This window comes from Ranitomeya variabilis, chromosome 1 (genome assembly GCF_051348905.1).
Source record: "Ranitomeya variabilis isolate aRanVar5 chromosome 1, aRanVar5.hap1, whole genome shotgun sequence".
In the NCBI taxonomy this organism is placed as follows: domain Eukaryota; kingdom Metazoa; phylum Chordata; class Amphibia; order Anura; family Dendrobatidae; genus Ranitomeya; species Ranitomeya variabilis.
Window position 1 is genome coordinate 769999363 of NC_135232.1, and position 14903 is coordinate 770014265.

The 14903-nt window shown below is 39.3% G+C and overlaps 1 protein-coding gene across 3 annotated transcripts in view; it reads right to left on the reverse strand.

The window, feature by feature from the left end:
• The window catches only part of LOC143783835 (kelch-like ECH-associated protein 1A), a 33043-nt gene that overhangs the window by 3737 nt on the left and 14403 nt on the right, over positions 1–14903 (reverse strand). For 2 of the 3 annotated variants that reach the window (XM_077271937.1, XM_077271936.1), the window contains exons 2-6: positions 12326–13171; positions 8166–8842; positions 7487–7692; positions 5264–5440; positions 356–1925 (exon numbers count right to left, since the gene is read on the reverse strand). In XM_077271937.1, the coding sequence (XP_077128052.1) occupies positions 1759–1925; positions 5264–5440; positions 7487–7692; positions 8166–8842; positions 12326–12889 (1791 nt within the window). In that variant the 5' untranslated portion in view covers positions 12890–13171 and the 3' untranslated portion in view covers positions 356–1758. Of the gene's footprint in view, positions 1–355; positions 1926–5263; positions 5803–7486; positions 7693–8165; positions 8843–12325; positions 13172–14903 lie in introns of those variants that run through there. The other variant, XM_077271938.1, reaches the window with a different exon arrangement.

Consider the following 14903-nt stretch of genomic DNA (forward strand, 5'->3'; position numbering starts at 1 on the left):
TAGGAACGGACGCCTGCAGGTGAGTATAAACATTTTTTTTATTTTTTTTATTATTTTTAAACATTCTATCTTTTACTATAGATGCTGCATAGGCAGCATCTATAGTAAAAAGATGGTCACACTTGTCAAACGCTATGTTTGACAAGTGTGACCAACCTGTCAGTCAGTTTTCCATGCGATGCTACAGATCGCTTGGAAAACTTTAGCATTCTGCAAGCTAATTACGCTTGCAGAATGCTAAAAAAAACGCGAAAAAAACGGAAAAAAAACGCAAAAAAAAAATGCGGATTTCTTGCAGAAAATTTCCGGTTTTCTTCAGGAAATTTCTGCAAGAAATCCGGACGTGTGCACATACCCTTAGAGTATATGATATATATTATCACCAAGCCACAGCAGCAGAGCTTCCTATTACACTAGGTCACAAGGCACCTGATCTATTAACACTATTGGACTGTTTTCTGTTAGTATAATAGAGCATTGTCCATTGGAACCTTAGTTATTATATCCCTAGACTAAACTACGGTATATGGGAGTTGAAATTAGTTGCTATTTAGGAATTTATTCAAAATTATATTTTCTCTATTGATTTTTTTTTATATTCTCATAAAGAGTCCCCTTTAATGCCTCTTCAAGGACCAATGCAATGTGGGAGTTCAAATGACAGCTAAACTGTTAAGGGTATGTGCACACGTTGCAGATTTTGCTGTGGATCCGCAGCAGATTGGCCGTTGCGGATCCGCAGCAGTTTTCCATGAGTTTTCAGTACCATGTAATCCTATGGAAAACAAAATCCGCAGTGCACATGCTGCGGAAAAAAACGCACGGAAACGCAGCGTTGTTTATTCTGCAGCATGTCAATTCCTTTTGCGGATTCCGCAGCGGTTTACAACTGCTCCATAATAAGATTCCGCAGGTGTAAAACCGCAGGTGGAATCTGCACAAAATCCGCAAAAAAATTGCAGGAAATCCGCAGTAATTCCGCAGGAAATCCGCAGTGCGATTTACCTGCGGATTTTAAAAAATCAGTCCTAAAAAATCTGCAGAGTAATCTGCAGCATGTGCACATACCCTAATGGGTACGTAACATTTTAATGTAGTGCTGAGTGCTAACTAGAGATGAGCGAATTTGCTCGGGTCCCTGCTTATTTAGCAAACTATTGCATTTACCGAATAATCTGCAGAGGGAACCTGGCTTCCTGGAACGCTTCGGCCGATCAGCTGTTCAGCTCCGCAGCTGCATGTGTCGCGGCTGTGTGACAGTCACAACACATAAAAGGAGAGCCCAACAAACAGGCTCTCCATGCATGTGTTGTAACTGTCACACAGCAACGACACATGCAGCGGCGGAGCCGGACACCTGATTATTGGAACGCACCAGGTATCCGGGTTCCCTCTGCAGCTAATTCGATAAATGCTATAGCTTGGCAAATAAGCAGGGACCAGAGCAAATTCGATCAACTCTAGTGCTAACATCTCTGCTGTTTGCTAAAACGAAGGGGCAGAAGCTCTCGGGTAAGAGATGTGTCCTCTGCTTCTCTCTTCTCAGAGAGTGGAGCAAGTGGAACAAGAGCATAGAAAATCTATTAACAGAGATGTCAGAGGTTTTCTAGGTGCCTAGCTAAGTCACATGTGATAAAGTAAATCAAAGTATTGGCCTGTTACCAGCAGCAATCAGTGGCATTATTAAAGCAGCAATAGATCAGAACGGAAAAAGATAATAAATTAAATTAATTACATTCTAAACTTTCAATATGTTTTTCATGAATTTTCTTCAAGGTCTTTGTCAATATTTGGACAGGGTTCCATGGTTACTGCTACTCCCATACCGCTGCACCCTACGAGCATTTCGGCCACTTCTGTCCATGTGTTGCTTTTTGGGCAAAAACATTCTACTGAAGAAAGAAAACCGTCTGCATTAAAACCACCTGTAAAAAGAAGCATATACATATATTACTATCTAGCACTTTCAATTAACCCTTCAGGTTACAGCAAGTAGTATAAGTAGAATAAAAATAACATTAATAATATTAGAACAACAAAGATTATTATAAAAACAGTTGTCTTGTGTTGTTATAGTATAGATTGTGTGACCATTACATGGAGTATAGTATAGCCTGAATGCTTTTCATGAATAATATAATATTACAGGTTACGGGCACTGGATTCTGTGATGGATGTTGATCCAGGGAACTAGTCTGATTGCCCTATGTGGGGGCAGAAAGAAGTTTTTCTCCAACATGGAGCAATTAATGGCTGTCCCATGAGGTTTTTGCCTTCCTCTGGATCGACATGAAGTTGAATTCAATGGACTTAAAAATTCTACCTTCAACCTATGAAGCTATAAATTGTGCTAATTAATCTAATAATCTTTTGGAATAGCTACTTGCACTCCATAGAAGAGCCATAGATAAGAAGCTTCAAAAGAGGTTTAGGCTCTGGTTGCATAATGACTTTGGCAAGAGCACACACTGCACAGCCAAAGATCACACTTTGAAGATTCTACATTGCATCATGCAGAAAATAAATGTGGTCACATAGCGATAAACTACATATACAGTATACCAACAGGACTAGATTTATTCAGATTTAATTTATTGATGTTGGTGCAATTACCATCTGTATAGTAGTCCAATCTTTAGACATCATAATTCTGGTGTTTTGATTCTTTTTCTCACTATGCTGTTTACCGATCTAATTAATTTATTTTATATTATGATAGATCGGACTTTTGGGAATACAGTAAAACCAAATACGTGTTTTCTATTGTTTTATTTTTAACGAGCCAAAAGGGAAGGGACTTGAACTTTTGTGGGTTTTTTTTTTTCATATTTATAAAAAAAAAAATGTCTTACTTTTTACAGGATTTGTTAGTTCCCTTAGGGGAATTGAAGCTGCAATCTTTCAAAAGATTGTGCTATAAATAGTGCACCAGCAAAATCACGGTCTCCTATGAATGGCAGCCACAGACTGGCTTTCATAGAGGGATCGTGATGATAGACCTCCGGCTGTCATGGCAACCCATCGGTGACCCGCGATCAAGTGGAATGACATGGTCCCCCATGGGAGCGTGGAATGACATGCCCCACCTGACAGCGAGTGTCAAATGCCACTGTCAGAGATTGACAGCAGGATTTAACAGGTTACCAGCCATAGACAGAGCTTCACTCCGTCCGCAGCTGTTAAAGACACATGATTGTTAATTGAATAATGACATTTGACATATAAGTACGTCAAAGGTCGTGAAAGGGTTAAAAATGAAAGAATAATGACACGGTCCCCTTTCTCACTTTACCTAAACTCTATTGCGAACATATGGTCTTTCCGTAAACAGGAGATTTATGGTGAAGAACATTACACCTCTCTGATCTCTCTCTGAATGTCATGGAGGCTGTGGTTTGTGCTTCCCAAAAAATGTATCATCATCAGATTAAGAAACTGGCAGACTGGCATGGATAGAAGGCTGATCATGGTTGTTGAAAATTAGGGTGGCTTAATTAGACACTGATTTTTTTATGAAATGTCAGAAATGTATTTTTGTACATTTGGAGCTGTTTAGTTATCACTTTAACAGATGAAAATAAACAATTGAGATGGGAATATGTACGTTTTTCAACTAGTTACATAATAATTTTGTAGACTAATAGTTGCCCAATAATTCTGCACACAGATATTTTCCTAAGGCCGGGGTCGCACTACCATAGAATATGGGCGAGTGCTATGCGAGTAAACATTGCATAGCACTCTGACGAGTGTTAGTTTATGGGGCAGCTCACATCACCGTATTTTCTCTCAGGCGTATCTGACGTGCCTGTAATATTGCAGCATGCTGCGATTGTTCGCGTATATCGTCCAAGACTCGCCAATGCAAGCCTATGCGTGTGAGAAGAACTCTGACTCCACATGGACCATTCGTCTAGCATGCGACAAATACGCACACATTTCAGCCCATTGAGCCATTAAATTCAATGGGGAAAAGCAGTGAGAAATGTAAAGACATAGGCATGTCATACGGATGTCATACGGATGCATAGGTGCGAAAAAATCGCATCATCGCATTGCAAATGCTTTACACACGGTTGACCATATGGAGAACACTTGTGCAACTCTCGGCAGGGAGACTCGGTCTGATTTTTCATAAGTTAAGTGTGACTCCAGCCTATGGCCGGGGTCACAATAGCATAGAATACGGATGAGTGCTGTGTGAGAAAACATCGCATAGCACTCGGACCAGTGTTAATTTATGGGGTCAGATCACATCTGTGATTATTTTCTCATGCCGAATAGGCATGCAAGAACAATTGCAGCACGCTATGATTGGCACCGCAACTCAGCTGACTCTCGGCTCACTCGCACCCATATAAGTCTATGGGTGCAAGTGGCACAACTCCGAGTGCGGTCTGATTTACGCTAACACCGGCAGTGGAGGAGGTGGAAAAATTACTTTCTCCACCTCCACCACAGCTGTGCTCCAATTCTCTCTGTGCGAGAGGCTCGGAGCACAGTAGCATGACACTCGACTCCCGCTCGCAGCAGAGCAGGAGCCAAGGGTCATTAGCATCTCACATCGGATGCCATATGCTAGTGTGATCCCGGCCGAAGAAAGACATAATCTCGCTCTCATTTTCCTAAGTATTCAGGTTTCAGGTTTGTTAACCTTTTGGATTGACCGACAGCTCTGTAGTTGTTTAATGATAACATTAATCATCAAAGATGCAAATTACCTAATAATTCTGCACACAGGGTATATGGACAATAATGTACTGTTAACAATATCAAATATGTCATATTATTTATCCTCTTTGTAGTAAATGGTAAGATGTTTACTAAGTCATGCCCACTGTACTTTATTTTTAGTCATTTAGTTTACAGTTATGAATTAACGAGCTATGGCTATATACAGTATTTCAGTATTCTTCTGGGTATGGATCGCATTCTGCATTGCATGTGATTTCCTTATTTGTTATTGTTTATTATGGAATTTTTTAATAACTTGGAAAATAGTTTGAATTTTAATTGAAACAAAATATATAGTTTCTATTCCATTTATTCAAACATTTATTTTCTTGCAGGAATGCAGAATTCTATTGCATTTAAAGATTACATTACGGTACATGAGAAGTCACCCCGAGATGCAGCAAAGTATGCAAATATGGAAAAAAAATATTAAATAATTGTTAAAGAGATTTTCTAAAAAGATAAGCATTTTCTATGAGAGGATTCTAACTGCCAGTGATTTTAGTCATACAGTCAATGAAAAACTTACCAAGAGCATAAATTTTTCCTTGGTGTACAGCCAGACCATGTGCACTCCTTTTGTGTTTCATTGGTGCCACTGATTCCCAGTAATCATGGTCTATGTTGTACCGTTCTACAGTATTTAGCTGAATATTGCCATCATATCCTCCAATAGCATATAAATAATTGTCCAGACACACAACTCCTGTCAGAGGAAATCATTTTAATATTTTAGGTATGGGTCAGCATAAAAAGAGATAAAGCTGCTACAACTCTTAACTAGAGATGAGCGAACCTGAACTTAAAAGTTCAGGGTTAATACCAGACACTTGTGTTTGGTGCTAAACACTCAAAATGGACTGCTCCCGGATGTCTGTTGCAAAGTTCTGGGGGAAGAACGAGGGATCCGTTGCAACATTCGGAGTTCCGGGGGAAGAGAGAGAGATCTGTTGCAATGTTCAGAGTTCCAGGGGAAGAGAGAGTTTTCCATCTCAAAAGTTCCGTTCCCTATTCTTTTCAATGGGGTTCGGGTTCTGGTTCAAGTTTGGGCAAAGTTCTGGAACCAAACTTTAGAATAAAGTTTTAGTTAAATATATATATGTATAGCAAATGTGTTGGCCTTATTTATTAGGTAAATATTAGAGGGTCATGTCCTGCTCTTTGAGGTGCAACCTTTCTTTCGGGCTGCACAGCTCTCCTGCTCATATAATGGCTGCAGATAGAGGAAAATGTGACCACATTTTGGAGGTCCATCAGTCTTCTCCAACAGAAAGATAACTCACATGGGAAAGCAGCTTTCTATTTGGTGGCTGATGGACAGGTCTGCTCACATGCTTCCTCATCAACTACTATGTTGAGAACAGGAGCACTGTGCAGTCTTAGGCCAGTCTCACATATCCAGATAATTCCGGTACCGGAAAAATCGGTACCGGAGTTATCCGTGTCCGTGTGTCCGTGAGCTCACGTGGCACATCAGTGTGGCACACGTGCGGCAGCCGTGTGCCACCCGTGTGCCGACTGAGTACCACACGGACCGTGCAGGAGACAGCGCTACAGTAAGCGCTGTCCCCAGCGTGGTGCTGAAGCCGCCATTCATCCCTTCTCTCCAGCAGCGTTCGCTGGAGAGAAGGAATGAAAAATGAAGGTTTTTTTTTTGTGTGTGGTTAAAATCAAGTTCCCGGTAACCTCCCCCCTCCCTCCCCCTGTGCGCCCGCCCGCTGGAAATAAAATACTCACCCAGCTGAGCCAGCTCCCTTGATGCTTCCTCTCAGCGTCGCAGCTTGTCCTGTATGAGCGGTCACGTGGTACTGCTCATTACAGTGATGAATATGCGGCTCCACCCCTAAAGGAGGTGGAGCCACATATTCATCACTGTAATGAGCGTCACCACGTGACCGCTCATACAGGACAAGCTGCGATGCTGAGAGGAAGCATCGAGGGAGCTGGCTCAGCTGGGTGAGTATTTGATTTCCAGCGGGTGGACGCACAGGGGGTGGGAGGGGGGAGGTGACAAGGAACTTGATTTCAAAGACAAAAATAATAAAAAAAACATTGATTTTTCATTCCTTCTCTCCAGCGAATGCTGCTGGAGAGAAGAAATGAATGGCGGCTTCAGCACCACAAGCTGGGGGGACAGCGCTTACTGTAGCGATCTCTCCTGCATGGCACACGGACGGCACATGGACAGCATCAGTGTGCGGTACGTGTTTTACACGGACCCATTGACTTTAATGGGTCCGTGTGATCCGTGCGCTCCCACGAACACTGACATGTCTCCGTGTTTTTCAAACGGACACACGGTCCGTGAAAACACACTGACATGTGCAGAGACACAATGATTTTAATGTGTCTACGTGAGTCAGTGTCTCCGGTACGTGAGGAAACTGTCACCACATGTACCGGAGCCACTGACGTGTGAAACAGGCCTTATGAGGAAGGCTGTACTGACAAGTACCGGAGGAGAACCTGTGATACTTATATACTATTCATTGCAACCGAATGTTGTCCCCCCCAACACATTTATAAAAAAAAGATCACATGAATAATTTTGTTATGTGTATAGTGATTTTAACCATCATGAAATAGTCAATTGTTTATGTGCCCAAGAAAAAAATTAGCACATGTGAACACTGATAAAGCCATAAATGCACATCTGAATCCAAAGTTTATGTTATTAACACAAATTGTACTGTACACTAGATCGTGTATTTAACTACAATGCACAATCTACATTGCACTGAGATATACTAACCTGCGCCACTTCGAATAGTTTTCATTGGTGTGACAAAACACCATCTATCATTTTCTGGGTGATAACATTCTACAGTGTTCAGTCGGTTTTCTCCATCAAACCCACCAACTGCATACAAAAGTCCACGACATGAGGTTATTCCAGCCCCAATTCGTGCAACATGCATGGAATTTACAAATGTCCACTGGTTCATTTCCGGATCGTACCTAAAAAAAATAAGAAGTGAGGATCACAAATAGGCCATGGTAGGAATAAAACCATAATCAGTATACATAAACAGGGATATGTGGATAAAATATCTCTGTATTCGAGTGATTTTAGGCTTTCCATATACTTTGCCACCAACTTTTAATTTATTGAAAGCTGAAAACCTGGGTCAGACCCTGGAATTAAAGGATGATTGTCCCTTAAGGACTTTGGTGAACTCATATGATATGATAATAATAATTTGGCAGCAAAGTGCAACATTTCTTGTACAGACAGTTCTCTATTGAATGGTTGCCATCATTCTTTTCTGAAACAATACCAAGCATGTTTGAAACCTTTGAGCAATTTTCACAAAATCTATATACTATGATGTGGCACATCTGTCTTCTGACATATCCTTTTTAAAAACTTTTACAGTTTTGCAAAGATAAAATACTAGCTTACATGTAGCACAACCTATCAAGCCATTTACCTTTCAACACTTCTGTGATGTTCAGATCCAGATGATCCTCCTACCGCATAAATGGCACCATCAATTTCGGCAACTCCAACTCGGTTTCTGGGAACATGCATTGAAGTTTTTAATGTCCATTGATTGTTTAATGGATTGAAGCAAGCTAAAGAATGTGAGTCTGTATTGTCTGTTGAGGAATGATTCCTCCCACCCACAGTATAGAACAAACCACTGACGATACAAGCTCCAAGACCACTCCTTGGTTCAAGCATGTTAGCCAGCTTAATCCACTCTCCAGTCTGTGGATTAAAGGCATCCATTGAACTCAGTGAGTTATGAAGGTAGCCACCAGCAACGTAGATTAGTTGGTTGCCTCGTACCTTTGCTGGTGGGAGAGGCTTGTGTAAGGACATTTCTTGGAAAATCTTAGATAGATACATCCTGCATGAATTCTCCTTGTTCAGAATTGGACATTGCTTTAGCTGAACTGCCAGGAACTTTGGCGGTAGAGCATAAATATGAACGGCATTTAGCAGGACATTAAAGTACTGGGCTCTGTTGCTCAAATCCCACTGCATCCATCTTACACAGGCATTGTACACTTCTGTCTCACAGAGAACATTCAGACTTTCTTGACTGACCAAGTCCAATAGTTCACAATGAGAAAGATTTAAAAACTCCTCCTCCTTTATAACCTGAAATGAAATAAAAAATGTATTGTGATCATACATGCAGTAAGCCAAATTATTTTAAAATAGTCTCATGCGCAATGTTTCCTAGGAAAAGACTGCAGTTTTTTAATAGTACTAGCTGAAGAGCCCGGCGTTGCCCGGGCATAGTAACTAACTGTGGTTAGATATAACAAATTATAATGATTATATTGCACATAAAAACATTTCACATCATATATTCAACACTACAGATTTGCAACACAAATTAACTAAATTATTACCTAAGTATTGATAGTATTTTAATTTCAACTCATTCATGATCCTTTTGATAAACAACATTTTTGTTTTTTCCTTCTGGTACAAAGATGAACAGGCCCCGTAAAGTTGACCATGAGAAAAGCATGGAGATTGCAAATAGATCCCTACTACTTTCATGGACTGTGCCTAGCCTAGCCTAGCCTGATCATGATCATTCTGGGCGTAAATGACAGGTCACTGAACCTTCAGTGATGTGCTTCCTACTTTAAATACTGCGCCTGCGCATTTAATATTGTGGTCTTCAAAAGCAAAAAATGTTGCTTCAACAAAACGATGCTGGCCCATGCGCAATAGCATCTATCTGCAAGCAATGCTCTCAATCTGCACATGTGCAGCCCTCTGAGTTCCGAGGACCAGTGTGGGAACGCGCACAGGAAAAAGAAATTATGATGCCAAAAAGAAGAAAAGCACTACTGTAAGGCATGCACACTACACTAAAATACAATAAATTTATTGACCCACAATTAAAGAAACATAAAACATCTATTTATATTTCCACAGTATATTTATTAGGAGCTATATTGCCTCAGGGTTATAAGATTGCATTGCACTTACTGTATCTGTTTATTGCAGTGGGTTTGAGTGGTTGTTCTCACATGTTTTTACTTGTATTTTATGTTTCTGTAATTGTGGGTCAATAATATTATTATTTTGGTGTAGTGTGCATGCCTTACAGTAGTGCTTTTCTTCTTTTCAGCATCTTTATTTGTTTATACCACTGGCTTTTGCACTTCCCTTGATTATCTTTGCATAATAATGGCTCCATTATTATTGCAAGAAAAAGAAATTGTCACTAATGAACATAGCAACGCTCCCGCACTGGTACACGGAAAACAACCGGCGCCATTTTGTTGAAGCAAAAGGCTTTTTTTTTAACATAATATTAACCCCTTAATGACTGCCTATACGACTTTTAACGGCGGCAGTTAAGGGGCCTTATTCCTCCTGCACCTTATGCTCCTTCTTTTTACACAGCCTCCTCCTGCACCCCACGCTCCTCCTTTATACACAGCATTTTTCTGCAGCACAGCTTTTCTCCTTTATAGTCGCCTCCTTCGGCAGCACCTCACACTCCTCTTCCATATACAATTTGAAACACTTGATCCTGAGAGAAATTGCACTAATTGCAATAAAGCGTATCATATACACAGCCTACTTCTTCTGCAGCACCACAGTTTTCGACCTCGTTCACACGTTATTTGGTCAGTATTTTTACCTCAGTATTTGTAAGCTAACACTTGGAATAAATCAATCAAAGGAAAAGTATATTAGAAACACATCACCACTTCTGTATTTTTCTCCCACTCATGGTTTGGCTTATAAATACTGAGGTAAAATACTGACTAAATACAGAATGTGTGAATGTGGCCTTATACACAGCCTGCGCCTGCAGCACCTCACCCTTCTCTATACACAGCCTCATACTGCAGGGCTATGTGGAGTGGGCATGGCTTGATACATACATACACACACATGCATAAACTCAGCTTTATACATATAGGTTTCATGCAGCTTTTTAAGCGAAAGCTTAAAGCTAGTAGTGAATTTTAAAGGTAGGGCTTGCATGTCCTGCTGGGCCCACTTTTCTTTTACTCAAAAATCTTAATTTTGAAACCACCATTATATTGTTTTAAATACTGTAATTACCCATTTAACATAACATTGTAATCTGTTTATGTCCACTGGGTTCCACAGCAACAGATGAACTTGAACACCTGAAAGGTTCAATAGAAGTAAAATGTTGAGCAAGTGTTTCAATACTTGGTAAAAGAAGCAGAATTATTTAAAGAGTTTATCTGGAGAGTAAAAGTTTGAAAGAATTTTTAAGAATTGGTTAAATAAAAATCAAATCATCAATACACCACACATCTCCACTGTTCCCATTCTGTAGCTGCTCATTTCCGTACCCGTCTTCCTTCTACAGCGATGACGTCTAGACACATGAATATGTAACTGCTACACAAAATCACTTGCTGTAGTGGGTCAACGCTTCAGCCTGTGATTGGCTACAAAAGCCACATGTCGATATGTTGTAATGACATCGCATTAGTAGAGACTGGCGGGGAGACCCGGAAGTGTGGGAATGGAAGCAGACAGGTGTCAGTAAGTTTTGCTGTTATTTGTCAAACCCATTTTTTTTACTCTATTCTAATGTTTACTCACCAGTTTATACCTTTAAATAAACCTAATAATAAATTGACCCTGTTAAAAAAAACAAAAACTAGGAGTCCTTGTTGCTTATGGTCATAAAAGCATCTCCATCAATGGTCTCATACAAGGGTGTAACTAATAATATAGAAAGTGTTACAATTTGCAAAGTATGACCATGGTGAACCCAACTATTTTCATTCTACATGGATGGTCGTCACCAGAGTATTAAGCTTTACTATGGGATCCCTTTGGTACTTATAAATAAACTTTTACATTGATGAAATAATTTATGAGTTCTAGTATCCTGTTCATGAGACAAGCACACATTTACACAGACTGATACCGGTACAGTACAAAGATCCTAGCTCTGTCTGGAAAAAGCCATGAAAAAAAAGCTGTGTGGCATTCCTACTGAAGATGCACACATAGGATTCCACTCCACAATGAGTAAAAATTGGAATTTATGCAAAGATTATAGACTTTTATTTCACAAGTTATCCACGTTTGCAATATTTATAACGTTTTGGCCAATTATGTGGTCTTCTTCAGAACTAAGGATGCAATAGGTAACAAAAAAGTGTAAGATATACACAATAATGTCAAGGTTCTATTGCTATGATTTCTATTTAGTTATTTTCTTTACAGCCTTCAAAGCCATGCTTTTTTCTGCAGTATAATAGTAAACCAGTTTCTGCTGTCCAAGCCCCACGATGTGTATTTAATCTATCTGATTTATATTTTGTGCACATCTAGATGTAGTCAATTTCATTGATCTGTACCATGTACCTTGTTTGTGGGTGATCATCAAATGACCCAACAATGAACAATCTTCCACCATGACAAATACAAATATCTTGAATACTGTGAGGGTTTGAGTGAAAAAAGTATATTACAGAATTATGTAATTATGCATTATACAATGAATTACTGTGAAACTATAAGGAGAATTGCACATTAATTGTACCCTTGAGTTTAAAGAGATATCTTACTTTCACTTATTTGCCATATAAAGTTTTTCTACAGAAACAGTTACCGTACCTCACTAAAGTGATTATTGATATATTCTCTTCCTTTTTTATGTAATTCTGTACATCCTATTTGCTCAGCAAAGTTGGAGATTCCAATGACATTGCAGGGCTCAAGATGTTTCATGAGAAAGTCACTGCAAGCCTTTGCCACGTCCTCCATTTGGTATCTCATTGCAGCTAAGAGCACATGTAAGACACACTTTTCCCCAACCGTTATCCTTGATGTATAGGCAAATTCTATCAGCCTCTGCATTACTATGGGGCATATATCCTTGATGGTGACTTCCTTGGCGTAGCACTCACGAAAGTTGTTGGTAAACATAGCTCTAAAAAACGAGCTGCAAGATGCCAGGACAATCTTATGCACAGGGAAGTGTTCTTCTTGCCCATTATAAATTACTTTTAAAAGGACATCACACAGTTGATTGTTCTTTCGAAGTTCATCCATCTTTTCAAAAGCTTTGGAAGAATGGTTTTCAATGGTGTAATCAAGGTAGCCATGACCTTTCATAGATGGGACTGCTATTGTTGTAGAGTGCTTAAGACTGGCTTTCTTCTTTCTTGAACATAACATCCTCAGGCTTGAAACTCAGCTTGAAAACATCTAAAATATGACATTATGCTTCATGCAGATTGCTTCACTTAGAAAAATGTAAACCCACATATTAGTCCATTCACTTTCAGTAAAAAAAAAAAAAAGAATATATTAAACTTCCTGACACCTGAAAAGTTCAATGTACTTCTTGGAATGTGTGTGGCCAGAAACTGCTCTGATCAAATCATGGAAGATAATAACTGATGTGTCAAGCCGCCTTCCATAAACAGATAAATCCAAGTACAGGATACATTAAAAGTGCTAAAAAAAGGAAAAAAAAAAAGAAAATTAATCAATGCTTCAGAAAAGAAAAAAACATTTTAAAAAATTATAAGGTGGTTCTTCAGCAGATATATAAAGTATCATATATGCAGTACTATATTTTATTTGGTGTTAGCCTAAGGCTACATGGCAAGTTGTAGTGGTAAGAGATAAAATTATAATGTTGTGCTACTACTTTGCAACTTCTTATAGTGAATGTAGTTGCATTGTAACCCATAACTTTTCATGATGACCACCCGACAATTGACAGAAATCCAATACAGCTGAATTTTTGCATGACTGCATTCCCTTTATATTCAATCTCAATGTCCTACAGGCACAAGTCACAATATAGCCCTTGCCTGTTGGAAATATATCCTTTAGTGAATTAGGTCACTTACTGGCAGACACAGACAGAAAAAGGGCCCCTGTGCAAGGACAATACATGGGCCCTTTGCATGCCAAAAGCTCCTAAAAATGCAAAATTGCACTTGCTTTTGGAGGCAGAAATGGGTTCCTTTACCTCTTGGGCCCCTGTGTTGCACAGGTTACACCAATGATATGTCTGCCCCTAGGTCACTGTATTAACAACAGGTAACAACAAGAAAACCTATGGCTGGGAAGTGAAAAATTACAAGACAATCTTTGTACAGACACATGTCCCTCTCATTTATAAATGCTATGACCCCAGATTCACGCAACCTAACTCAATTGCGAAAATACTTACTATTGCAGGATGGTTAATCTCACAAGTAAAAAAAGAAAATGAAAAATTATATATTTACTATTCATTGACACCGGGCTGACATACTCACATGTTCTTTGTGTGACGGAGATTAAATAATCAACGCTTTCCTTTCCCCTTTGGCTCAGATGGGTCTCCGTAAATTTTCACCATGAATAGGATTATTTCATCATATGTAGCAGTTCATTCAATAAAGCAATTCATTTAGAGAAAATGTGTGGAGGTACGCTAATATATAATATAATGCACAGTGTTTTACACCACTTTTTATGATTGCTGGAGTTTCCTATACTCACATAACAAATGTGATGATTTTTAGTAGAGGCATACTGTATATATTTTTTGCTGTCATAAAATGTCAACATGACTTAGTAATTCTTGTCAGTTTACATTGCGTTTTGTTATAATGGCTATATATGTATCAATTCAGGGTATGCAAATATTATAACCTGTTTTTTACAGCACAGACATAAATTTAGAGAGAATTCCTGGTGCAGGCAAGTCAACGAATAGCGCTTTACACTATTGTTATCGCTGTCGAGGTTTGCTACACTCATATAGCTAATGCGATGACTTTGGTTTTATATTGAACCTAAAGTGATGTGAATATACTTTTTTGCTGATACAAACTAATTTTTGTAATTATGTCACATTTATTCCTTGTATTGTTAGTTGTTGCAACAGCTATCTATGTACCAAAGTAGATTATGTGATTGATGTAGGCTCATTAAAACATACACAGAAACAGTTTTTATATTAACCCTCTTTTTAATCGGAGAGAGTATTAGAAAGCTGCATGTTTCATTCCTCTACAGCAGAGGTCCCCAACCTTTAGCATGGTGCCACATGTGAGTTGTGGTCCCATGAACTGCGGCTCATGGTTGTCTACCAGCTTGATGCACTAGCTCAAGGTCTAGCAAACAGGTATGAAGAGCACATCTCAAAATGGTGAATTTTGTGTGTAGCCCCACACAAAAGACCAGGTCT